General features: G+C 38.2%; 2 protein-coding genes across 5 annotated transcripts; both read left to right on the forward strand.

Moving 5' to 3' along the window:
* The first annotated feature begins 1,791 nt into the window (after positions 1-1,791).
* LOC103707934 (tobamovirus multiplication protein 1-like) lies at positions 1,792-15,436 on the forward strand. 4 transcript variants are annotated; one of them, XR_015973798.2, is made up of 13 exons: positions 1,799-2,146; positions 4,272-4,362; positions 4,443-4,495; positions 6,539-6,631; positions 6,716-6,787; positions 6,863-6,935; positions 7,146-7,191; positions 7,300-7,363; positions 9,993-10,046; positions 10,298-10,375; positions 10,490-10,596; positions 10,690-10,803; positions 15,138-15,436. XR_015973798.2 is itself a non-coding variant. In XM_008792649.6 (12 exons), the coding sequence occupies exons 1-11, from the start codon at positions 1,985-1,987 to the stop codon at positions 10,580-10,582; spliced, it is 879 nt and encodes a 292-aa protein (XP_008790871.4). In that variant the 5' UTR covers positions 1,799-1,984; the 3' UTR covers positions 10,583-10,596; positions 10,690-11,312. The 4 variants fall into 4 exon arrangements, 3 of the variants coding, with proteins under 3 accessions (XP_008790872.3, XP_008790877.3, XP_008790871.4); XM_008792649.6 differs by lacking the exon at positions 15,138-15,436 and having other exon boundaries at positions 10,690-11,312; XM_008792650.5 differs by lacking the exons at positions 10,298-10,375; positions 10,490-10,596; positions 10,690-10,803 and having other exon boundaries at positions 1,792-2,146; positions 15,121-15,436.
* Positions 15,437-20,245: 4,809 nt separating this feature from the next.
* LOC103707933 (transcription factor MYB93-like) lies at positions 20,246-21,758 on the forward strand. Its single transcript, XM_039134252.2, has 3 exons — positions 20,246-20,459; positions 20,587-20,716; positions 20,825-21,758. Exons 1-3 carry the CDS (start codon positions 20,327-20,329, stop codon positions 21,537-21,539), a joined length of 978 nt encoding a protein of 325 aa, XP_038990180.2. The 5' UTR covers positions 20,246-20,326; the 3' UTR covers positions 21,540-21,758.
* The last annotated feature ends 5,621 nt before the right edge of the window (positions 21,759-27,379 follow it).

Below are 27,379 nucleotides of genomic sequence, written 5' to 3' on the forward strand. Positions count from 1 at the left end.
GTTATGATGGCAAATAAAGTTACAAAGGAACCCACCATTTGGAATGCTAGAAACTCTTGATTTTAATTTTGGAACCCCATGTGAAGCAAAATTTTCCTAACGGTCATACTAATCTATGTAACAACCAAAAGTTTTGAGTTCAGATCTTAGATGGTGCATCCCAAGTATTTGACCCAGATAACTAAAATACAATCGGGTCTCCTCCCTTTCTCTCTCTCTCTTAAAAAAAGAAAATTTCAATCCTCTCTTCACAATATGGAGAATATTATCTAATTCAATCAATCACTATCCATTCATGAATACCATTGACTGCTTGGTAATTATAGTATTTACATAAGTATTGCAGATTGAGGCCCCACAATCTTTAACATCATTTCATAGATCTATACATATTGCAAAATAGTTAAATGTCATTTTAGGGGTTTATTTATGTCTTTTTTACTGATTCATATTGACTAACCATGAAGTCAACATCTGGCAGACTTAAAGAAATTGTATTTTTCGAAACTAAAAAATAATTCAATGTAATTGTGGAGATACACAAATAATCTTTTGTTAATCAACGGTCCTATTCCAACCAAAACTGCGACAAAAGAAAGAGGGTGAATCATGCATAGACCAATAGTTCGAGATCCATAGTCCATTTCGATATGAAGCCATGAGGACCTAAGAAATATTATTTTAGGATCAAAAAACAATTAATGTAAATAGAGAGATGCGCAAATAATTCTTATCAACTCATGCGGGAGCAACCAACTTTATTTGATGATACTTGTAATCTCAGCACCAAAATCATGGCAACCAAGCACCACTCTCCCCATCCAATCCACCTACCTAGGCTCAGCTTGTCCTTTCTTCTTCGAAGCACATCCCTCTCTAATTCCTCCATCTCGAGACAAGAAAAAATCACTACGCCTTTGGCTACTTGAACCATGATCTATTTACTATACCACCCATTTTTTATGCTGGAATTAAGGATAGAAGGATGGAAAAAATCATTGCTTGACCAAGCCACATCAATTGGCATACAAATATCACAGACCTATTGCTTGCCATCAAATAACAAACAAAGGGCAATCAGATTAAGTGTTTAATTAAGATTCAACAACTAATAACTTGGCTTCATTAACGAGGGTACTATAAAACTCACAACCATTAAATTTTTTAAAAAAATAAATAAAGCTTATAAAAATTTATTATTTTTTTGGGCTAAAATTGGGCATTTCATGCATTACAAGTATAAATATACTCAATAAAATTAGAAAACAACAAGTCTCTAAGTATCCTAGACAACTCTTATTCTCCAGCCTACATAGTACCTCTGAAGTAGTAAGCTGCATAAGAAACCATCTAGTTCACAACTCCGTTGGCTTTTCTAAATACATATTTAAACAGAAAGGCCATTCCATCTCTCACCATAGTCCAAATATCTCACAGCAGAAGATGTCCCCCTCCACTATCGTTGAGGCTACTCTGAATCCAGCTGACCATGATGGCTAAATCGTCTTTTAATATAACCGAGCTAGTATGTAGTATAATACTTTATTCTCACATCCATTAATCGGCAATGCCATGGCATGCTTTCTTATATATTTTTACAATTTAATCTACCATACAAGCATCAGGAATATGGATGTTGCCTAGCGGGCTCCACCACATACTCTGCTCCGAATGGATTATGGGCTACGCGTCGAACCCAAACGTCGTCGAGATCCCCCCGGACCACGAAGCAATAGTGCAAAGGTACGAAAGGAAGCACCCGGAGGGGCCTAAGCGGTGCATCCATCCAATGCGCTGCGGACGAACCAACGCCAGTCGGGCCCGAGCTCTCGCCACGTACACCCTTCCCTCGCCTCGCGGCCGGTCCCTTGGGTACCCACGCCGCCAATCCCCAACTCCCCCGCGCCGCACTTTCTTTCTCGCGGTTCGCTTCCGTCTTCCTCGGATCTCTCGAGGAGAGGAGGGGAAGTCTGGAGCGAGCTCGATGCCGGCCCTGAGGACGGCGGCGGAGTTCTCTGGTGGGGAGGGGATGGCCTGGAGGAATGGGATCGCGTGGTGGGACGAGATCGACGGCTCGGAGGAGTGGCAGCGCGGCATCTTCTACGCCCTCTGCGCCGCCTACTCCCTCGTCTCCCTTGTCGCTCTGGTAACACGCTGTTTTGCCCTTCTCTCAGTCTCCATCTCGCTTGTTATTTGTGTTGGTGTGGGTGGATAGTTATTTGAGGTTAGAGTGTGGGAGCTGGGCCTTTTCCGGCCATCTTGTTGGATGAATCGAGGCGCCATATGCTAGGATTCAAATATGGTTGCCCAAAATGTAGTTTCTGATATAAAAGGAGGCTTCTTTTGGTCCCTTCTCTTCCTTCCTATTTTACCGACGGCGGGTGATCGAAGTCGAACCTTTCGCAGCTTCCACTTAGGATGAATCTAGTCGCCTTTTGATCAGATTCAAATTTGATTTCCCGAAATGTAGCTTTTCATCCAAAAGGAGGCTTTCTATCTGTGTTTTACGGACTGTGGGTAACCGAAATTGGACTCTTTTCGACTACCGCCTTTTGATTTTATTGCTATGTAGTTTTGATCCGAAAGGAGACTTCTTTTTCCCTTATTCTTTGCACTTTTCTCTCTGTTTTAGTTTAAAAGACCCGTGGTTACTTCGGAGTGGGTAAGCTTAATTGGACGTTTTAGATGTGGTGAGGCACCGTTTGATCAGATTCAAATTTTATTGCTCAAAATGTAGTTTGTGTTCTGAAAGGAGGTACATTTCCCTTCTCTCCCGTTGTCTTTGTTTTAGTGTCACAACCTAGAACCACATTCAAAAAAGCTTGCCGGAAAGTATTATTTAGATTCCTTTATCCTATATAAGTATCCAAGATTTACCTAGTGTATCACTGATGTGGGACTAAATACACGTCCTCACGGATTCTTACCGACTCCGGCCGTTTAAGCCCTAATATCCTCGCCAGAATTCCAGTGCGTTCAAATCCAATCATAAATACCACAATCAACCTGTAGTCAGCTCAAACGGACTTATGTTGTAGTGTCCTCTAGTCCACATAAATTATGAGTTGGATCTGCTTTGATACCATTTAGAACAATCCAGGACCTTATCCAAATAAACTAGCTGAAAAATATTATTTGGGTTTCTTAGTTTTGTATGAGTATCGAAGATCTATCCAGTGCATTACCGATGTGGGATTGAATATATGCTCGCACGGTCCTCACATTTAATGTACAAGATGTGGTTAAGTAAGCGAACTTAACTTTTTTAGGTTTTTGGGCCACCTCGTTTGATGAATCAAGGTGTCATATTTTGATTCAAATTTTATTGCTTAATTTCTAGGTTGAAAAAGATTTCTTTCCAATGCATTTTTTTCTTGAAAGAGGACATTACTTTGTTTAAGAAACTCATTAAGATGATGAGTAATTATTCTCCAAAAAAATGATGGATAGGTGATTTTTTTTCTCAAAGAAATTGATATCTTGATCGTAGCAAGATTTTTTTAAAAAAAGAAAAGAAAAGATAGGAAAATGAAATAAAAATGGTACATCGACAAGGAAGAAATCAACTGGGAAAATTGAGATCAGGAAAAAGGGAAAAAAGCATCTTTCATATTTCAAAATATCTTTAGCCTGAGTGTTAAAGATTTGGAAGATTCTCTTACTCTTTTTCCCCCCAATCTCCACCATATTGCCATATCTGACATTATCTTATTCCACCCTAAGATCCTCTATATCTCATTTCCTTCTCCAAGCTCTGAATAAAGATAAAATAGAACTAGGATACGTACTGATTCTCAGTCTTGCTATATAGTGGGACGAAATATGTTTGCCAAAGGGGTGGTGCAGAATGAATTCCAACTCAGACAAAAGTACTACACAAAATGCTTGAAATAGGACGAGTCCCATTTGTCTACATGAGATTCTCTTAGTTAATATCATCCCATCCACAAGAACTCTTCAACATTTCGAGGAATAAAGGCACTTCAACTTGCTGAGAAGGAATAAAGGCAAAGAAGAAGAGAGAGATGCCGTGTCCCTCCTTATACAATAGAGAAGAGAGGCAAAAACCTCCCTCCACCCCCCCTCCCCCTCTCTCTTTCTCCCTTCTTATGGTACTAGGATAGCTTCTCTATTTTCCTTATTAATTTTTTTAGAACTATATAGTATATCTCATAGTAGTTTTATATGTGACGAAAATAACTGATTAATTTTGCAACTTGAAATATTGATGTTATCGTTATGATGGATAGTCTGAAAATCCTTTCTACTAGGTGCAACTTATCCGAATTCATCTAAGGGTGCCGGAATACGGATGGACAACGCAAAAGCTTTTTCACCTAATGAATTTTGTTGCGAATGGATGTAAGAACAAGTTTGGATGCTTTTAAATATGTTACCCTGATTTCATATTTTTCATACTAAGTATGTCTGTATGAATGCAGTGCGTGCGGTACTTTTTGGCTTCTACCACCGCGTGTTTCTTCTCAAATCAAAGGTTAGCTTCTTTTTCTGGGTTGAGCCTGTCATACTTCTACTTTGTGTATAAGTCTCAGGTTGTGGATATCTCTCATTGTTTTTAATCTACTGATTTGAAGTGTTTATTCATACATATTTTGTAATATGTTTTGTGAATCATTCTAGGGGAGCACTTGGTTTAGGCTGGATTAGCTGATGATAAAGCCTCTCTAGATTTATTTTAAAAAACAAAAGAGTAAATTTTTATAGCATAACTGAGGAATGTGCATGCGTTCTGCTTGTGAAGAAAATGAGCTTTATTTTTTTTCCTTCAGTTTCTTGATCAGCGACCCAATCTTGAACCTTTGCTGGAGAAGTTAAGGTGGTCCATAAGTGGTCCAGCTGTCTTTACTATGTTACTCGGGTTTGGGTTCTTTTATTGATTCAAAGGATGATGTTGAGGTTGTAAAAGCCCAGTAAATATGTAACTTAGGGAAAGTTTGGTGTATACTATTCCAAAAGAAGGTAAGGATTATTGAAATTAATTGTTTCCATGTTTTTTGTCTGGCTTACTTGTATCCAAGAATCTTGGTGGAAATGGTCACCTTGTTGGGGAAAATTAAGAAGACTCAACATGGGCTTGTCATGGCCTTGCCATTCTTCTTGACAAGCAAATTATTTCTATATATGTGCTGGTTATGATGATGATAATGAATATGACATAGTCCAAATGATACTAAATTTAGCTTTATTGGAAGCTATAGAACTTGTTCACCTAGGACATGGAATTTTCGGCATTGTGGTGAATGTTTTGTTACTTGTGTAGATAGTTTCAGGAGATCACTATAATTAAATGCCATGTATCCATGGATGCTTGCATCTTTCCAGAAGATGCTGAGACAAATGAAGTAAGTACTAAAGCTAAAGAATGTGCAGTTGGAACAGGAAGCAAACACATTATCTGTGGCTACATCTTACTTCATCTCAGAATCTATGGAAGGATGGGACTTGTCAGCCATCTCCAGTTTCAATTAAGCAATCTTGGAAGATAAACTAAGGTTTCACAAGCTGCAAGAACTTTCGCATCACCTCAATGCATTTTTGATGCCAAGCCTCTTCTATTATGTTTGCTGCATTGTTGCATTATGAATGGCATCTCTTGAACAAACAGGTCTAGTTTATTACCATCATGAAAAAATAAGGAGGGGAAAATAAGTAGCATTCATCTGGTCTGAAAGCTAAAGCAGATAAGTGGGACAAACCATGGATGTCTAAAATCATAAAACCTCAGTGTAAATTTTCACAATCATGCAATATCGATAATGAAGAACATGGTGCTCAAAACTCCAAGTTGTCTTAATTTTGTGAAAGCATCTCTTTTTTCAATACTGACTTAGTAATTTCCAGGTATATTAAGTTTTTGGACTTTATCTTAGTGCCACATGTCATAATTGAAGAGATGAAATAGTTCAGTAAAGGACCAATTTCAGATAGTCTGCACAACCATGATGGTTACATAATAAATATGATTGTAATTTATCTGATTTAATATAACTTGTCATTATGATTCCATATTTTGTTGTGACAATATAATTGCTATGCTAGCCTAAGTATGCCATGTTCAGAAAATAGAAGTGGAGCAGTCCATTGTATCACGTTTATGCATGACATGTCATTTTTTAACTGATTTTGTGCATGAATTTTATGTTACAAAGTCCATATATGAATTCTATTCATGAAGCTCAGTGTAATACCTTACTCATAAAGGTATTCCTCATGCATTATATAACATTTCAACACTTAACCATGGATGTGATTGCTAGTCCAAGAAAGTGGATGATCAACCTGATCTTGTTGGAGGTATCTTTGGTTGTTTCCTTATTGTTTATTTCATGGAACAGTCACTTGGTCAACTTTTACTTCCAGATCGAGACAAGAAACTAGATTCATGGGCATACTTTTCAGTTCAACATAAAGCCGCTCAAGCTATTTGATATCTTGTTGTTTTGTTGACAAGGCAATTTTTCAATTTCGGTTCATTCCTCTCCAACTTAATACACTAGAAAATATCTTATTGATTCAGGCTCTTGAGATGGCACTTCTAGATCTCCCTGGTCTATTGTTCTTCTCAACCTACACTCTACTAGTGTTATTTTGGGCAGAGATATATCATCAGGTACTTATATTTTATTTCTTGCAGGATATTTCCTATTTAAGATAGATACCAGAGCTTTTCTTATCATCTTATATTTACATTCAGGCTAGGAGCCTTCCAATTGATAAGCTAAGACCTACATATTTAATAATCAATGGGGCCATATACATCACACAGGTAAATGAGAATGTTCAATATAGTTCTTAAGATACAAGCCTTTATTAACTTTTTTTTTTTTTAAAAAATTTGCAGATTTGCATTTGGGTATATGTCCAAATAAGTCCTAAGCCTGTTGCCATTGAAGCTGCTAAAGTCTTTTTGGCAAGTAATAACAAATGACATCGTATCTAGTTCTACATGACCTTTTCAGCTAAATCTTTATCTTTATTTGGTTCATTACTTGGTTATGGTTTGTTGTATAATCATTTCTGATTAAATGCCTTAAGAAAACACAGAGCTAAGGGGCTCTCTCATTTTTTTTTTAAATTTCGTTTATTAATCAAGTCATAAGCCTGGTGCATCCTTTTTGTTGCAGTTGTTTCATTCTCTGCTGCTTTTGGATTTTTGATATATGGTGGGAGGTATTGATTCTTGTAACTTTATTAATCTTTTAAAACTATCCAAGTTTGTTTTGCCCTCGTTTTTCTATTCCCTGCTATTGTCTCATCTAGACTCTCATCTCATTGAAGGTTGTTTTTTATGCTGAGGCGCTTCCCAATTGAATCTAAGGGTCGCCAAAAAAAGCTGAATGAGGTAGTGTTGACAGTATCTGTACTGTTAACTTAATTTTCCTCCTTTTTTCTGCATTATTATGAACATAAGCACTTGCCTACCTATGGAAAGTAAAAGAGCATAAAGGATTGTATCTATGCTCTGCCCTTTTGCACGCGGCGAGAATTTTATCAAAGGTTACCTTTGCTATTTGTATTGGTGGTCCATAGATTTGAGGATCTCATCATTTTAGTTCCTAGTAACAACATCTTTATTGAGGAATTACGTATATATTACCATCTTCTCATTTAACTTTTGCTGATTCTCTTATGATTTTTAAGGCATGCAATGCTCGTATTGTTACAATAAATACGGAAAAATAGTGTATCTCTTGTAGTTTTTGTGAGACTAGTTCCTTGTTTTGGGCTCAATGGCTCCAAGGTAAGAAGCTAACCATGTCACACTAATAATATCTTTGGACTGAATTAAAGAAGTGTGACAACAACACATTGCAGATGCTGCACTAGGCAATCTCATCATGTTAATCATTATATGCACAATTGGCTATACTTTACTCTGTATACATGTTTATTTAATATGTTTGTTTTCATGTATGTCTTAGATATTGATACATGCACAGGTATGGTTATTATTTAGAATTTCTTCTGGATTTGGTTACAGACAAGCATACTAATATATGTTGATATATGCTGTAGCTTTGGAATGGGTATCCTGTCGTAGTTTCTTTCAGAAAGAAGATAATTTCCTTAGTGGAAGTTGCTAAATAATGTTGACATGGTTTTATGATCTGAAACTCAGTCATCTCCCACGGAGAGTGAATCATCAGCTAGACATACAGATGTTCTATTTTAGCCTTAATTCATTTTTATGTTAATATGGATGTTATCCAATTTGCAACCATGCTTGTTCAGAAAAAAGATATGCATATGGTGTTTAGGTATCCAATTTATATGATGTGAGTTGGGGCCGGGTATCAAGGAAAACCGACTCAGCATTTAATTTTAGAAGGGAATTTTGGTCTTTCAGTGCTTTTTCTGTAAGAAAAAGATGCCTAGGTATATTATTATTGCTTAGTCATCTCTTTCCAAATTCTTGTTATAGCTGATAACAAACTAGAATATATTCAAAGGAATTTTTATGTTAAGGGAGGAGTGGGGTTGAGAGTTGGGAGTATTGGAGGACATTGCTTGGGGAAATGGGATTAGGGACAGAGCTAGGATTTCTATCATGGCATTGGGTTGGGTGGGTGGGTGGGGGGGTGTTAAGTCTTTCTCATATTTGTTTGATCTTAGATTAATAGAAATTACAACAATAAAAAAAACAAGTAAATGCATTGTTCACATCGGTTTCAGCCACTTATAGATGTAGACAAAAAAATTAAACCTTACCTAAATTAAACCAGACCCATTTTGTGAAATTAAACATACAATCAAATGTAAGGAAGAAATAAAAACTATAATATTTCATGCGAGTTACACCACACAGCTGGTTTAAAGGGATTGTAAACTAAGTTTTAAAGGATAAAAAGGTGCAGCGTTGATTAAGATAGCACAAGAAGAGTATGAAATTGATAGAGAAGGGGAAAACATATGGACCTCTATTTCCTAATTTATGAAGGGCAATTTGCCAATAACCGTATCTGCTCATCTACATATTAAAAATATGAAAGTTTTGTACTCAGAGAACTCAGAGAATTATTATCAAAAGTTTAAGTGACCACAACTCATGTATCCCACTTAATTAACCACTGATAGACTCCCTTAAGTGACCTCAAGAAATTATAACGGGCTTAACATGGCATGAAAGCTACCCTACCTGCCACATTTGGGATAACTATGAGACAAGATTTTTACTACACCAAATGCGTGTAAGAGGATCTCATCTTCGAGGAACCCACTTCTGTTACGTCTTTATTTATATTGAAACAGACAGACCTTCTAATAACTATGTTCAAATCATGTAAATTGTTAGATGCACGATTTAACACATCTAAATGGATCAATATGAAAAAAATGGATATCCATGGTTCCCTTGCAGGAAATGACTGCTTATAAGGGTTCTAAGAGACTAAACTTTGTTGAACGCTTCCACATAAAATTCTAGGTTCAGAATCAGAAGTCAGTACCATGGTCCTGGTTTATATATTTGAAGCTTGCATGAATTTAAGCCATTTTTTTCCTCGAACTTTGAAGAAGAAGTCAGAGCCTGATTTGAGCTTGGTCCAGCATGGACAACATAAAGTAAAACAAAATAAGAGAGGTTGTTTGTTGCTAGGAATATATGGGCTTGTTCTGGGTCCAGCCTGATGATTCTAATCCTTGAGCAGACCTTATCCTCACCCCTCAACCTATTGACACCCCTAATCAATCAAGTTCATATTCATCATTACATCTGGTTTTGTAGTGAGTTATGCTGTACAGGTTGGCTTCTTTCAGTCTGGAACTCAATTTCTTATAGTACAGTTTCTGAAATTTAAATTATGATAACTGATTAAAAATTAAGAACTAGCTAATATGTGAAAAAAAATTGTAGAATGTCAGGAAACCCAATTTTGGGTTAAAACTGTTCATGCGAAATTATGTGCTTCAGTGATATATTTGGTTTTTTGGTTGGCTGTAATAATAATTTTTGAAGTCGATTCCTTTGGCAGGTTGGTTCTGTGACTGCTATATGCTGCGCATGTTTCTTGATGCGGTGCTTTGTGGTAAGATCTCTAGTTTCTAAAATTTTCCCCTTTCATACTTAACAGAGTCAGCACTGTTCCTTAGGAATCTGTATAAGAGTTCTGCATTAGTTCTTCATAGAGGATGTTCTTCTGGCTGTCAGGAACTTCCATCTTAAGGCCAATCTTGGTTTAACCACAATTGACAGCCATAGCATCTATAGGCAGACAGTGATCTCATAGCCTACCTAAATTATTGTTACTATCTGTATAAATTTTTGAGTTGGCCCCAGGTCGCCCTTTCTGCATTTGACAAGGATGCTGACCTTGACGTCCTCGATCATCCAATTTTGAATTTAATTTATTACCTGGTAAATCAGCGACATTTTTTTCTGTTTCTTTTCTTTTCTTTTTTACTTTAAATTTTCATCAAACACAATCAGTATATGTTTCATTCTAATGGTGGTTCACTCCTGTGTTTTTAGTTGGTTGAAATTCTCCCATCGGCTCTAGTATTATTCATCCTTCGGAATCTGCCCCCGAAGCGAGTTTCAGATCGATACCACCCCATTAACTGAGAAGCTTTAGTAGGGTGAGAGATATTATGCTGGCAAGTGATTTTTGTAACAGTAGCATCCATCAAGCTGAGTTGCTGATTTGCTTTTCTATGTTGCTTTATTGTCAGACTGGTTGATGAGTCTCAGGCACTCAATTGGCCATGACAATGCTGGTTCGATGCGGCATGTTGGTCTTTGCATCCAGCTAATCAGTGACATTTTATTTCTTGTTAATTTTATGGGTGAGTTAATTTAAAACTTAGCAAAATGGTCTGAGCACCTCTTTATTTATTAGGAACGTTAAGTGATTAATCATAGCAAATAAAATGTTCAAAAAGAAAATATGACTAGAATGTTATTGTTAATACTGGAGTGCTAATGCACCTTTGTTTTTTGGTTGAGAAAATACTGGAGTGCCAATGCACCTTGTCATTGCATCATCCTCTTAATTGAACTTTGAAATTAGCTAATTCCAGAGTAATTTGAAACCATGATTTGAGTGGAGTATCTTAGAATTCCAGAGTTTATCAGGCTGGTCCCTTCTCACCCACCATTGATGACTCCTCCCTCCTTCGCATTGGGCCCTTCTCCCTATACTGCTTTCTATTCCTTGTCACCCACCATTGATGACTCCTCCCTCCTTGGCATTGCCCCCTTCTCTTTGTTAGCAAGGAACAGCTCCAATGGATTCTCTCTCTCTCTCTCTCTCTCTCTCTCTCTCTCTCTGTGTGTGTGTGTGTGTGTGTCTCTCTTATTTCTCTTTGCTTGTACTCCCATATTACATCAAAAATGTCACTTATAAATTAAATAAAACAAAACTTCTCAATATGTCCTTACTCTCAAAATGCTATTGAATATGCTAATCGACCAAATTAACCTAGTTTTCCCGGGATTTTTCGGTCCTTGAGATTTGTATAATTTTTAAAAGTAGTTTACGATGCTTCTTTACCCATCCTAATACATATGCACGTTTTCTAATTGTGATTACTGGAACTCGTTCCTTTGCCGTAGCTCCAGACTCGAATATGACTTGGTCCTGACCTGATTTAGAATCTTAGAGCCCGTTCTTTGTTAAAATTTAATATCTTTTCACTGGATTTTGGTAGAATTGGCGGTTTGGACATGAAGTGAATAATAGATCTGATCCAACCTGACTTAACTTATATATTCATGTTGTGAACCTCATTAGATTTGGACATGATTAGAATCTATGGAGTAAATGGGTAGTCTCATCCTACACAAAAGACCAATTTGTCGAGTTTGGACATGACTTGAAACTATTTAGATTCAACTTAATCACCTAACTTCTTGATCAGCTTGATGCCATATAAAATTTTCTGTATCCTTCTAACAAGTGTCTTGTTTGGATTTTCTTCTTTGGATTTTCTTCTCCTTCCCTTCACCGATGAGCAAGTAGCTATCAACAATCTCCTTAATTTGTCATCATCAGCATTTATTGTTTTATAAACCGTAAAAATATTACTTCTTCGTATCATTAGTAAAGAGAGTTTGTGTGGGTATAAACAAGATCATTATATCTTTAAGTACGGATTATTTTTATTGTATTCTACATAGACATGATCCTCATGGATCATGGAAGTTACCTACCCTCAGAACTGCACCTTTTATCATTTATAATATATGTCTTATACTTGGACTGTCAAGGGAGTGAATATCTTGTAATATGAACTTAAAGTAACCAGAAACAACAAAACCCGGGGCTTGGACTTGTTGATTAAACCTGGTTCCATAAGTTGGACCTTCTTACTATGACTAAATTGGATCAGATAACTTTGATTCCAACCTGAATCACCCCCACCCACAAGAAACCAACCATTCTAACGACATTATGATGCAGATTAGATTTATGAAACTGGATGCTGCTGAATTGCCACTCTTCAGTGAATTGGTTGATTTCTTAGCATCCGAACAATCCGTTCCATCACCCAGTCAGTTCTATGATCACTAGTTTTCCATTTTGCTGGCCAGCAAAAAAAAGCCTTGGAGGGTTCTGTAGTTTGTCTAGAAAACCTTGAGCATGATGCTCTTCAGTTAGATATTTGGTGCATCTTGTTGATCATGCCTTATGTGACCTACCCAATGAAGCAGCATTGACCTCCAACTAATGCAGTTTCTTTGTGCAGCCTGCAAAAATGAATACCAAATCCAACAAATGTACATTAATCAAATTATTTTTGTTTATCCAGTTGGTCCAAGTGGATAATTAAGGATCAGGGGACCATGAGCGCCATAACTACAAACAAAATTTTGGAATGGCTTAGACTCGTAATGTAATTAGAATGTGTGTTGTCATGGAATCATATCAGATCTAGTGATCAAGAACTATGCATTAAACAATCCGCAGCTTGATTTTTTAACAAAAAATATGTATAAAGAACTCAGCAAATTGATCATTAAATAATGGGAGCCAGAAGTCTTCTAGTTGTAGACAAAAACTAATGATCTGTCGTCGAACGATGATTTCTGAGTAGATTATTATATCAGACTGCCATCATCCGTTATCTGATAATGCATTATCGCTGCCAACACCAGCGACTTAATATATATATATATATATATATATATATATATATATATATATATATACATGAACAGATCTGCTACAAAACTGCTGCCCTGAAATTTAGTCCTTGGTTTCATCTATAGGGAATCAATTTTGCAAAAACTTTTGGTCAGACGTCCAATAAAGTAGTTATCTGTATCTCACATACATGATTGTCGTATTGACTGACTTATTCCCTATAATAAAACACCCCATAACGAGTCTTTGCAAGGTACAAACTACACTTAGTTAATTACATGACGATTAATGTATGCTTAAGTTGGACTTCATTGATAAATGATTCAGAAACATCCCTTTGGTTCCTATACTTACTAATCTAATCTGTGCTATTCATGAGAAACAACAGATGGATAATACAAAACTGCAAAATGTATCATCGTTGGAGCTATCCATAAAGACAGGTTCCTTCTTTTAAGGGCTAGTCGATGAACAATATGCCACACCTAACAAAGCCACACATTAAGAATCTGCAGTGTCTTAAAATTATCACAAATTGACATGAAGAAATATGTATGTGGATGGATGAATTAGGCCTCTGGTTGAAGGCAGAGCACTGAAAGTATGGGGCTTGTTTGGTACCAATTAGATGATGTCAAAATGAAGAATCTTTTGTTAAGGGGTGCACTGGGGCAGCATGGTTAGAGGTCTAATGCTAGAGTAGAATGCTAAATACCATATCATATAACATAAATCTAAACTAACCAATATAAGGCTAATTAATTACAAGAATATGCAGTCACTTAAATCGAACAACGGTGTCTGCATGCATGTCGTTCTGCTTCATTGGTTTCGGCAAGTGGTATACACTGTTGTGAGCATGTTGATCTGCCATCATTCCACCTCTGATTGACCTAAAGATTTGATGACAAGCATGAGGATCTAATAAGATGGATTTTACAACTTTTAAAAATAATTTCTGTGGTTGTGAATATGTGCCTGTCCCCAGGTTCAATTGTTAAGGGTAATATTATCATTGATCAAAGAACCTTAGCTCTTTACATGATACTTACTCCAAAAGATTAATTCTAGGGAAAACCTAATTAAAAACTTATTGCTTTCAGACATGTGTATCGTAGACGTTTGTGTTGATCCAACTCATCGATGCCAAAGTGAAGAACAAGTTAAACATGGAAGAGCTAGCTGGACTTAATCATGTTTCTTGTTTTGAATTGTCAAGTTGAGTATGCTTAATTAATTAATTAATTAATCAGTCTGATAAACTTTCTCTAATCTCGGTTAGGGACTAAGGTCATTTCCAGTGGGAGTTGGGCCTACAGAAGAGCAGTAGTTGCTGGCCCCAAAAATAGAATATTAGGTAGCTTACAGGCATTGCACGGAAAAATATCTCTAGACATAACATCAACTGCAATGAAATGAGACGGGCAATGGAAAGTACTGAAGACAAGAACTTCTGTAAAGTTGGGCATAACGGTTGGGAAAACCCAGCACCAAGGGAACAATTGTTTATTCAGAAACGTGCACAGCTTATACTGTTCTGGGCTTTGTCTTATTTGCTTGATGTCTTTGAGATAGTAGGAAATGAGAGTGCTTCTAGACAAGGATCTCGCTGCAAAACACTTAACCCCTAATTGTGTCATTTAGGTAGAAAATGAGATATTTTATGATGGCTGACTTTATTCTTTGGAAGTTTTTTGTTATCAAATTCATTTATTCGATGTGCAGATCATGCAGTGTTATCTTCTTATTAGGCTGGATTTTTTTTTTTTTTGTGTGTGTCTTTTTCCTTTCTGAATCTTGTCAGAACTTTGTGAAGCATTAATATGCAGAACAAGTGAAGAGGTTACATGAGAATTTAAGCGCTTCTTTTCTTTAAATTAGCCGAAGAAGATAGATACTTTTCTATCATTATGGTTTTCTTCTTAATTAATTGCTTACTATCTTTCTGATTATTAGATCGCAATTATTTCAAACACTTCTCCTGTTAATATCATAATCTAGGGGTTGATGACATCAGGATGGGATGGTGATTAGGACCCAACCAATGACATGGATACTGCTGGACTCCAGTCATAACCACCAGGCTGCGATGGTTCAACCCTCAAGAAAGATTTGGCGAACATCTTGGCCTGTTATTCTCATTGAAATGGGTAAAGATCTGATGTAATTAGCATTGGATTTGCAAAACCCTACACCTAATTTAGTACTTATTAACAGTTGAAGGACTTCAACAGTTTAGGAAGGGGTGGCTGGTTTTAAATTATGATTCAGATACGACTCACGTGTATGGGATGTTATACACTTCTGCAGATATTGATTCTCTTCTTTATGAAGTAGTCTGATACCATGTTTTTAATCTAAAATTTCCAATTTGCATTAGTTTAACTATTCTAATCCATTAGAACTTGAGACAAAAGACAACACCCTTCCACTCATCTGAAGTTCTAACTGCATATTTTGAACTTTTTTCATTTTAGAATATGATGTCTTACTCAAGAATATCCTCTCAGCTTATTATTTGATGAATCCTACAGAAGAAGAAAGAAATGATATGTATACAGAGGAATGACATAAACTTAACATTGTTATACTCCTCCTTTTCCCTTTTCTTTTGGTGTACAACAGTTTATCACCTGCTTGGTGGTCGTATTATAAAATACCATTTGATTCACCAGTTTCTATTTGTTGTGTTTGGAAACGGAGAGGCATATGGTTAGAAACGAAGACTCCAAGGAACAAGTTGTTTAGTTGGGCTTATATTTATATATATATATTTATCATTAGATGAGTGACATAAGAGATCCACAATGTATAAGACACCCTCACCTACATAACATTTACTCATGTGAGGGTGGTCCATGCAACAAGGTACCTTAATCAAGGAAGCAACGTTCGAAATATCAAACACCGTAGCTTTGGTGAAGGAGCGAGCAATCTAGTTTTCCCCTAATATTGGGTTTATCTTATTGCTTAACTTATTGCCGACACCAAATGATGCAAGTCTAGGAGAAAAGAGATGCATGCAAAAGAAGAAAAGGAAGGAAAGGAAGAAAAGTCCTTTTCCTTTTCTTGTCCTCATGCATTGACTCTTTGTAGCAAGTGATGCCACTCCCCTTTTAGGTTTTGTTCCTTTACTGGTTTAGTTGGTGTCTAAAGTTCCTCTATTCAAACAAGCTGTAGTTTTGAGTGATATTGCAGGAAAACCACTTTGCCACCCACCCAATTCTATGAACTCTCACAGGATATATTTGGAATGCATGTCAACTTTCAAACAACCCGATGATAATTTAAACAACTTCCCCACTGGTTTTAGGACTAGGGAGAGATGCAAGGCAAGGGAGGTCTACTGCAAGAAGAAAGCATTGATGCATTCTCTAGATACACTTAAACTAAGAATAAATATCGTGGATAATTTTCTTCTTTTTTTTTTACCAGTAGTAGTGATGTTTGTTTCAGTTTGTTGATTGGCACAAAGTGCGTCAGCGATGAAGAACGTCTTAATTGAAGGGATTGCTGAAGGTGGTGGAGGAGATTTTCTGTGTTGGCTGCACCAACTCCATCGCTCACCCCACCACATCGTCAAAAAAAGTGTCACCATTCGCTTATGATCTCAATCTCTTGAAAATTACTGCAGCTACTGGTGATTATATGCATTTGATTGGAGATCATCTATCTGATTCTGGCAGCTAATTAAGTTGTTTATACCTCATCAAAACCACTATTCCTATTTTTGAGGAATAATTATACTTTTGGTACGTTGGTGATAATTTGACTCTAGTCACACATCATCTAGACTTGTTTTTCAATGCCACGAGGTTCTGAAACTTCCAATCCCGATCAGATCATGATGGAAGCAGACGATCACACGTAGAAATAGAAACGCTTTAAAAATGGAGCCAGTTTTCCCTCTTGTTTTTATTCTTATATAATTTGTTACTGCATAGAATCATGACCTTCTTTTCTCATATACTCCTGTGAAACTACTCATTTTTCATATCCAACTACTCCCATCTTTGCGAATCCATGATGCCTTTGTACCCTTGGACCCTTTTTTAATCTTCCAAGTGCCCTTGGGAACTTACCACCCTTCACATCTATTTGAACAAAGAGATCTCATTGCTGTGGCATTTGTGCCTGCTAACATTAACTCTTGGTTCTCTTTGAATCAGGGAAATATAACATTGGTGAATAGAATTAATGGAGTGGGGAGATGATTGGGGGTAGGGACCATATCGGCATATCCCCGGCAAAATCTAAGGAGGCCAACCGGCTGCGATTTCCATATAGAATTCTATATACCTCAAAATATTAAATAAAATTTTAAGCCTATGAGTGGAGGGGTTGGTAAGGGTGGGAAAACTGTCACTTCCACGGACAGCAATGACTGCCGCCGCCGGAGAGCAACAGCAAAGAACAGTGTTTGTGGCCAATTATGACTCTGTAACACTAATGAAATCTGCGCAGATCTCTCTGGGCCCCATTTCAGTTGCATGATACATGCATGCTTGTGAGCTGCTGATTGGTGGTGCAAGGCGTTGTTTGTTGTGCGTACAGTGCTGGATTTGCTGTAACAATTTAAATAGAGTGCATTTTTTTTTGGGCAATGTGGGTTCCTCACACCAGCTCTTGTTCTTTTTAATCGGCTATCTGTTATCTTTGTTTCCTTTAGAAGCAGTTCTTTGCTAGCTCCTTGTAAGGACGCTCTATACACACATATTATCCTATGGTCAAAGAGATTATTCAGCCAATCCTTCTATACTCTACACGGCTGTGGCGCCTGAGATGATAATATCGAGCGCAGCTAGTATTAGCACGAGGCTTATTGCCACAGGATCGATCTGTTTATCCTCATCATTATAATACCTAGCAAGAAAGAACATTACCTGATATTATTAATTCTTGATGTATTTATTTGTCATCGCGAGCCTACAAATGAGCTCTTAATAGTGGATCTAAGTTTATCCATGTATTCTGTTTCTGAGTGTATAAAGTAGCTACATTACATGATACGGACATCTTAACTTTGGATCCACTTTTGTCGTCCACGTCCCTCCAAGGTCAATCACTGCCTGACCATATATAATATACTCAGATCTATACATATGATGAGTAAAAAATGTTGTAGTAAGATGCCTGCTGGAGATCTACTTTGACATAAGCGTGAATGGTGGACCTGCAAATGGTCTACTGTCTCTCCTATGATGCCTCGTCTAGGAACATTTCCCTGAGTATATGGGGAGTAGTTCAGAATCTTCAGTAAAGAAAATATTTCATTCAATAGTCTCGATTCAAAGCTTTAGATTGGGTGGTTGTTTTCTATCAACGCATTTGCACTCTTCTCGATCTCTTTCTTCGTCTGAGTCATTGGATCGGTTTTGTCTAGTGACTAAGGTTTGATTAAGCCTGCCAGTTGTTGACATCAATAATAATAAAAGAGTTGACAGCCGTTGGATTATAGTTGAAGGACCGTGCCGCCTTTGATTTGAAGAGTGGACTTCATCAAAAAGCTTAGGCAGCCCTAGGGTTGAGAAAAGGAAGGCGTGTCTACGTGAGGATCTTATGTATGCATGCAAAGGATAAGACTAACGTGTGAACGTCAAGAGGCTTTGAAACTTGATAGAGAAGGTTTTGTGTATTAATGGGGGGAAGGTTGGGGTGGTGACGAGAGTCATCTGCTTTTCTTATGTTGCGTGCGTGGGGAGGTTTTCTGACCTCACGTCCCCCGTCAGGGGGGCTTCTCCCACTGACGCTCTCTCTCTCTCTCTCTCTCTCTCTCTCTCTCTCTCTCTATTTCATTAATGGAGCTGGTGACGACTTACACTGTTCATGATAGAACACTGCAATGGGCCATGCTTTTCATCCGAAATTCCCAACGTCCTTTCTGCTAACTATTCTAGCGCCTTTGATGAGGTTGCATTTCATGTTCTCTTACAATCTTTTGGCTACAAATTAAGGGTAACAAACCTATCATTTTGTTTATAGAAAAAGAGACACGAACCAAGCTAATTGTAATGCATGAAAGCATGATTGTTTTTTTTTGCAATTCTGAGTGATTTATGTTTCACGGACATTAAAGTTATCCTAGTTGGGCAACCAAACACTAGCTTTAGTTGTCCAGGACCATAACTGAGCTGATAGACCAGTCCAATTATGAACCAGCACATGCAACTAAGACTTCATTACTTTCTTTTCTCTTCTATTTCTTTTGTGTCCACCTTTGTGCATGTTGATTCGTTGTTCGATTGGTCCAACCAATAATTACTCCAATTGTAGGAGAGGTAAAGAGTCATTGAAGCCAAAGTTCCACCAATTCAATGCTTGATTGCCAGCATGGTTCGTATTGACTTGTAATTGATGCACATGGGCAACTAGAACTAGATCGTAAATGATCCATGCGACTCATGTTTTACAATTGGGAGCTTGGGGAGATTTTTTTAATGCTAATTTTGATTTTAGTTTTTGAAGATTTCTTTTGATTAATTCCCTATTTCCCAAGTTACACATATTTTCTATTGTAAACTTTGTGTTCATTTCTTATGGCTGATATGCTAGTTTGTGGAACTTGCTCTAAGAATGCGAAACGGGTTCAGCTCATCATCAAATCAATAGATAAGCCAGGTACATCGCTCAAGTGACCCATTATCAAACATCTTATACTGTTTAATTTAACTCAATTTTGTTGAATTTGAGTCCTGGTGTACGTACCTTGGTCTAACCCCCCTTCCTTCCATCCTTCTGTTTTCAGAGATTTGTTTTTTTAATTGTTTTTTAATTTATGTGTAAATATGCTCAAAAAGGGATTAACATTTAGGAATGTAATCCTTAAAAAGAAAATCTTAGACGCTAGAATTATGCACAAGATATCTTAGAAAAATATGCAGCATCAAATGTCCCATACGTACACATGCACGATACTAGCGACGTATCAGAATATCAAATACTTCTTTCTTGAATCATTAGGTAGCAGAATCGCAGCTCCCCTTAGACGGTCACGTGCAGCGCACATGCCATGTTCGGGTTAGAGCTTAGAACATATATAAAACATTAATTAATATAATAAGAGGACTAATTAGTCTTCTTCCATAAGCTCTGATGAACATGGGAAATAAAGCCCAAGAAGTGTATAAATGAGAAAGCATAGTTCTGGTGGGTGGCAAGGTGGAGAAGGCTAGCTGTTACTCCATCCCTACCCCAACCCCACCCCTCCCACTCGCTGAATACCCATGGGAAGATCTCCCTGCTGTGATGAGAATGGCCTCAAGAAGGGCCCCTGGACCCCTGAAGAAGACCAGAAACTGGTCCAGTACATTCAGGAGCATGGCCATGGCAGCTGGAGAGCCCTCCCTAAGCTTGCTGGTCTCTCTCTCTCTCTCTCTCTCTCTCTCTCTCTCTCTCTCTCTCTCTGTGTGTGTGTATGTGTGTGTGGGTTCATATCTCTTTCTCCTTTGCACTATCTAAAGCTAGGTGCTCTTCCCTCTTATAGGACTCAATAGATGTGGCAAGAGCTGCAGGCTAAGATGGACGAACTACTTGAGGCCAGACATCAAGAGAGGCAAATTCTCCCAGGAAGAAGAGCAAACCATCCTCAATCTCCACTCTATCCTGGGCAACAAGTACTGTTCCACACTCCATACAAGAGACTCTATATATGCTAATTAACTATATAACCTCCAGTGAGCCATGTTTGATCTAAATGAAAGCTAACAATTTGATTGATATAGGTGGTCGGCCATTGCGACGCACCTCCCTGGCCGGACTGACAACGAGATCAAGAACTTCTGGAACACCCACCTCAAGAAGAAGCTGATCCAGATGGGGTTTGATCCCATGACCCACCGTCCGAGGACTGACTTCTTTGCTACCCTCCCCCAGCTTATTGCCCTCGCCAACCTCCGTGAGCTCATCGATGGCCGCCCCTGGGATGACCATGCTGCACGCTTCCAGGCCGAGGCCGTCCAGGCTGCAAAGCTTCAGTACCTTGAGTACGTCCTCCAGTCGGATGCCACCATGGCCAATAACTCCAACACCGATAGCCTCGGAACTATCACCACCACTGACATGGATCCTATGAGCCTTTTGAACCCTCCACAGATGCCTTCCTTCCCTTCAGTCCCTTCCACAAGTCTTATTGAGAGTATCACTGGCCAGAACCAAATTAGCCAACTTCCAGATTTCCAGATCCCTTGCTCTTTTTCTGACCAACCTATGAGCAACGAGACCAACCAAGGGTCCGACTTTAGTGTATTAAGCCAGGGAGATCAGAATAGCACCCCAAGAATGACACTGATTTCACCCTCGTCCCTTCCTCCGCTCACCGATGTGTCGGCCGGCAATCCAGGGGATGCTTGTAGTACCTCTAGCTGTGGTGGGTGTGGGACTCCTTCCTTCTGGCCTGAGCTCTTGCTTGATGATCCATTTACGACCGAGTTTGCTTGAATTTCCCCCCTTCGATACTTCCATATAATTATAGCCTCTATATATCCATTTCTTTTTTGTCATTTCTTGGGGAGTTTGAGATCAGTGTTAATAGTATTTGCATGCACTGCTCGTTGATATTAGTGCAGTGCATCTCTTATACAGACACTCGTAGACATATATGTGCGCACACAAAAATGGTTCTTATATAGATACTTGGATTGGCTTTTTGTGCTTCTATTCTCTATTCTTTCTTCCTTTTGTTCTATGGGTTTTTTTCATTATCTTTCTTTTCAATTCTAGATATTAGTCCAGCTTTATCCATTTGAGATCCTCTATCTGCGCCTTTCTTTGATAATGCATAATGATCATAGTCTTTGTTACGTAATAACGATAGCAACGCTAATAATTTTTAATGCATGTTTACATACAGATGGTAGTCTGCATTATATATATATATGTAATGAATTATCATTCGTATAAGAAAAACATAGAATAATAGCTAAATGATCCTGGCCAAGTTATTTAACCATTAAGTAGAATTCGTTTGGGAATCTACTGTTAAAAAAGAAGGTTATTTCCCGTGATCATCTTAATCATAGGGCAAGTAGGATTTATTTAAGGATTTTGCATTTAAGAACCCCCCCCTCCTTCTGCAACCATTGTTTCCCCCTCTCCAGTTTAGCCACAATGAAGCCTTTATCTTGATGTCGTGATATGAATATTCAAATAATCAAGCAAAGATATTTGTCAATGAATTGCATACCAGAACATTAATGCTTGATCCCACCACTTTTGCAATTGTTGGAAGTCCCTTGGAAGAGAAAGAGAAATGGAAATATCTTAGTTTGAAATATATCTGTTTAATTAGAAAAATAATTTTGAAGAAGGTGGGCAAAGAGAGTGATTCTGAAAGCCTGATATATTGGCCATCTCAGTGATGAACTGAAATATCAGTTTACCCTGGCAAAGGCGAAAGATGGAGGTATTCCAAGGGCATGCTTAATTGGCTGTTATTTAACGGCTAAAATATTGAAGTACCAGATGATATAATAAAACAAAGACCATCTTCTTCAACCTTGATTTAATTTTTGAGATGATAAAACTAATATTAATAATCTTAACTGATATATTCACACTAACTTGTCCAATATCTATATATATATATATATATTCCTGAACGAACCAATAATTCAGCCAACATGAAAATTTTGGCAAACATTTTTCTAGAAATTTTCTTTTTAATTCTTGATGTAACATGGCAAACTGTCACAATTTCATTAAGAAAATGAAGAGGGGTACACTAAAGGAGTTTTATAAAAGAAGAAACAGAGGGTGAGAACGAGGGAGAAGGAAGAAACAAAGAAGGACAGTATTACTAAGACGGAATAAGGTCCATCTATCAACCTTGAGCCGAGAAATCCAGTTCGAGGGAAGATCGAAGTACCCCAGAAGATAGACTCTCATTTCTTTCCAACCAATTACGGTCCACATACAGCATTCATCCAGGACCAACAGGAGGTACCAAACTTGTACCTTCTCCAATTTTTAGAGAAAGATATGTCTGCAAGCTATGATTATTTCCCTCTCAAGTAGTAGTAGGAGGCTTGTAATTAACCCATCCTTCTAGATCATAACTTTAACAACTATGATAAAGAAAAAGAAGTAGGAAAGAAACATGCGCGTCAGGCGGTTAGAATACTTGACCTTGGCTGTCATGTCATAGAACGAATTAATAGCAATGATAGGAAATATTTAAACCAACATCTTAACAATGACATCACTCACAATCCCGGTCAAGCAACATGAGGGAAAGCTTTATACACCTATGTCACAGTCTCTTTGTTAAGAGTAAACCTCTCAGGAGTCACTAATCAATAATCATACCCTAACGTTCCAAAGAACCATGTCCCATTTTCTTAGTGAGTAGGTGGAGTACTTGATGCCTTTTCCTACAAGGGATTGACTGCTAAGACCAAAATCACTACCCCATTGATAGAGTTGCAACGCACATTAACACACATCGCACACGCTAATTAATATTGATGATTTAAGGTCTTGGGTAAAGCCTACACTAAGTTTTTTTTTGTGGAGATAGTTTGATTAGAAGGGGGTTTGGGCTTGGTTGTCAGGTAAGTGCAAAGGGAAACTCCACTACGTACCTAATCCTCTGCCTCATGTCTTGGATACCAAATGAAGTTTCCTATGTCACTGATCAGTGCGAACAATTAATGTAAAAGACTATATGTGTAAAGATTTCATCCACACAAAAAAAAGTGTAAACAACGTTTAAGATTATATGATACCCGGTGATTTGGTGCCCAAATTTTCACAAAGTTGGTGACTGATGGATGGAAATGATGGCTGGGAGTAGCAAACACAAGAAAGGGACGTTCTCTGTCTCTATAATATATTAATCCATCAACAGTTGGTAGGAGGATGATTCAACGACTCTAATGATTCTATATAGAAATAATCTTAAATACTTGTGTGCCTGAATTGCATCATAGAAATAATCTAGGAAAATCTTAAAGATTGTGATCATATACCTGTTTTTGTACACCAAATATCACTGACGTGTGGTTCTTGAAGTGTAAATTTGGATTTGTGGATAATGCTATGGAGTGCAAGTGTTCTCCGAGTTCTCACATTCATGTTGCTGCGATGAGTTGCTCCTAACCATTATCCTCCATCATATTTCATTGTTGTTTGTAAAGTGGTTCAACTCTTAATCGATGACAGAATATACTTATGGTTACTAACTCCTACAAAGCTCCATAATTAAGTTCAATGTGAAAGAGGATAGCATTTAATTAATGCCATTTTAATATCCTCCGACTCGCTCTGCTCAAAACCAACAGCTTTTGACTCGGGTACGGCGATCAGCTAGATTAGGGGGACACCGCTGGCACGGGTGAGTGCTACCCTTTATTCCGAGATATTCAGGGCATGGTAGGTGGAGATATCGCTTTTCAGACCAAGCATGTGTATAGACAGGCCAATGGAGCTGCGGATTGGATAGCCTCATATGTGGCTGACTATTCCGGAGGGCCCTATCGGTCGTTGAGAGGGAGTTGTCTAGAGCACTCCGAGATTTATTATCTTTTGACTTTTTTTGGATGTGATCATACTAGAAGTGTATGAATCATCTGTTATAGCAAAAAAAAAAAAAAAAAAAAAAAACCCAACGGCTTTCCAATAAAAAGTTGGGCTAACATGTCATATGCACAAACAAATTTAGCAAGCTTCCCTTTTTCGAGCAATTTTTTTTCTGTGTTAAAGTGGCATGATTACATGGCTCTATAGTAAATACATTCACTAGCATCCATATGTTAAATATTATAAAGTTGAGGTGAGACTGATTGGGCCAACTCGTAGGAGATAGATCTAGAACGATTGCTACAACGAGCTCAACGTAGCAATCATCCTCCTCCTATCCTCAAGAATAAGGTAAGCCATTTTTAATTTCTTTAATTTCCAAACATACTTCCAGCTCGTATGAACCCATAAAACCATTGGCATCCATATATAGGACTAATAGGAGAGGGCCCGCAATCTAGCTCGCCCACCTCTCTCTCTTCCACTGCCTCGCCCCTCCGCCTTCGCACGGCCTCACCTCTCTCCTCCGCCATGCATCGTTAGCTCCTTGTGTTTTGCTCTAAGATAATTATTTGTATGGACATGTTGTATTTGAATATTTGTAAATCCACAAAAATATAAGTATATTATATATGTGTGCGCGCCTAATAAATGCTTTTGTATATCAATATGAATGTATGATTTTGCATTATAATATGAATTTTGTGTATCCATGTACGTATGCATAAATATCTACGTGTGAGAGTGTATGTATCTATGTATGAGTTGGACTACACATTTAGCATTAGTACTCTTTGAGTTGGACTTCAAAAAAGCATTCGACAATATAAAATGGAGCTTCTTAACAGAGCTACTCATGGCACGAGGCTTCCGGAAACGATGGTGCAACTGGATCTCAAATATCCTTCAAACGAGTAAGCTTGCATTAACTATCAATGGCGAACCCACGAAATGGCTGCAAGCAAGGAAGGATCTTAAACAAGGAGATCCATTGTCCCCCATGCTCTTCATTCTTGCGACTGATAGCCTAAAGAGATGTTGAAGTTGGCATCACACAACAAACATATTGCTAGGATCAGAGCAATGAAGAAAATATGAGTTATCAACTGCATCCAATGCGCGGATGATACAGTTATCTTGTACTGCAACGCTTAAAGGGATTGCGTTAACAAGCTTAAATTTATTCTCTACTCATTGGAACTTCTCACAAGTCTTAAAATCAAGTTGGAAAAAAAAAAGCACACTGCTTGGTATCAGCACCGCAGAGGAATGGTGCAAGAGCTTCGCCAAAAAGCTAGGTTGTGACCATTCTAAGCTACCGGATTCAAGATCTAGGATATCCTCTTCACACTGGCAAGCCAAAAGGATGAGGTTGGAACTTTCTGGTTGAAAAAATTGATAAGAAATTGGATGCATGGAAAGGCAACGTCCTCTCAATCGGAGGACGGGTGGCGCTGATCAACACCGTGCTTACTTCCATCACTACCCACTGGATGTCCACCATGCAAATTCCTGATGATGTAATAAGGAAGATTAATAGAAAGAGGAGAAACTTTTTCTGGAGAGGCGACAAGAATTGCCGTGGCGGCCAGTGTTTAATCAACTGAAAATAGGTTCGTAGGCCAAAAGATTTCGGTGGCCAAGGAGTGATTGACCTAAATTTGTTTAACAAATGCCTATTAATGAAACAATGGTGGAGGTTCTTCAACAAGCGAAATAAACCTTGGAGGAAACTCATCTACGGATTGCATTACAAGAGCAAAGGTCCCCTTGAATCTCAGAGTTGCTTCCCAAGTGTGGGAAAGCGTTGTAAAGGTTCGGCCAACCTCCAAGATACGGGGTAGGCAATGCAAGGCGGGTGGCTTTTCGGCATGATCAGTGGATAGAGGAGAAGTCTCTTAAACTCTTCTTTCCGGGTCTCTACGTTCTAAGTTCTGATACAAATATTTCAGCGGCAGACTTCGTGGAAGATGGAGACACACCAGACGCCATTTCAGAGCTAGCATGAGTCACAGAGGCGAAGAAGAAATAAGGCAACTCACACGATTCCTACAGGACGTGACACTTCTACTGAAGAAGACAAAGCCTTGTGGAAATGGGATAAACACTATGCATTCACATCGACGGGAAGTTATAGATTCTTCAGCATGGAGGAGTCCTTTTCCTTCCATGCAAAAATCATCTGGAAACTCCCCATACCTGAAAAGGTGAAAATTTTCAACTAGCTCTTGATCCTGAACAAGATCTGAACAACATACAATCTTCAGAAGAAACAAATTCTAGCCGACATGCATCCTCTGCGGTGAGGAAAATGAATGCTCGAATAATCTCTTTCTGAGTTGTGTTTGCTCGCAGATGTTTTGGTCTGAAGTCTCAAGCCGACTGTCTCTTCCTCCCCTTCCACAAACTGTTGAAGACCAGTGGTCCCAGTGGCGAAACCAGCTCTCAAATAACCCTCGATGGGAATGGGATTGCATGATATCATCCACAGCATGCTGAAACCTGTGGAAGGAGCGAAACAAATGCAGTTTCGTGCGAGAAGCAGACTCGCCAACTAGACTTATCCAGAAATGCTTCATCCTGTTGGAAGAATGGACAGCAAGCAAAGCAAAAAAAAAAAAAAAATGAAAAAATTCAAGACAAGCATCGCAGGTTTGGGAGGTCCGCTCCGACAAACTACAGAGTCTGAACCACAGGGCTAGGAGCTGAGAAGGATCAGGTGACGTAAGGCAGTTTGGAATGTTTTTTCAGTTTTTTCATTG

The sequence above is a fragment of the Phoenix dactylifera genome, chromosome 15, assembly GCF_051530095.1.
Source record: "Phoenix dactylifera cultivar Ajwa chromosome 15, Ajwa_hap1_PhDact_Kaust_v1.1, whole genome shotgun sequence".
Taxonomy (NCBI): domain Eukaryota; kingdom Viridiplantae; phylum Streptophyta; class Magnoliopsida; order Arecales; family Arecaceae; genus Phoenix; species Phoenix dactylifera.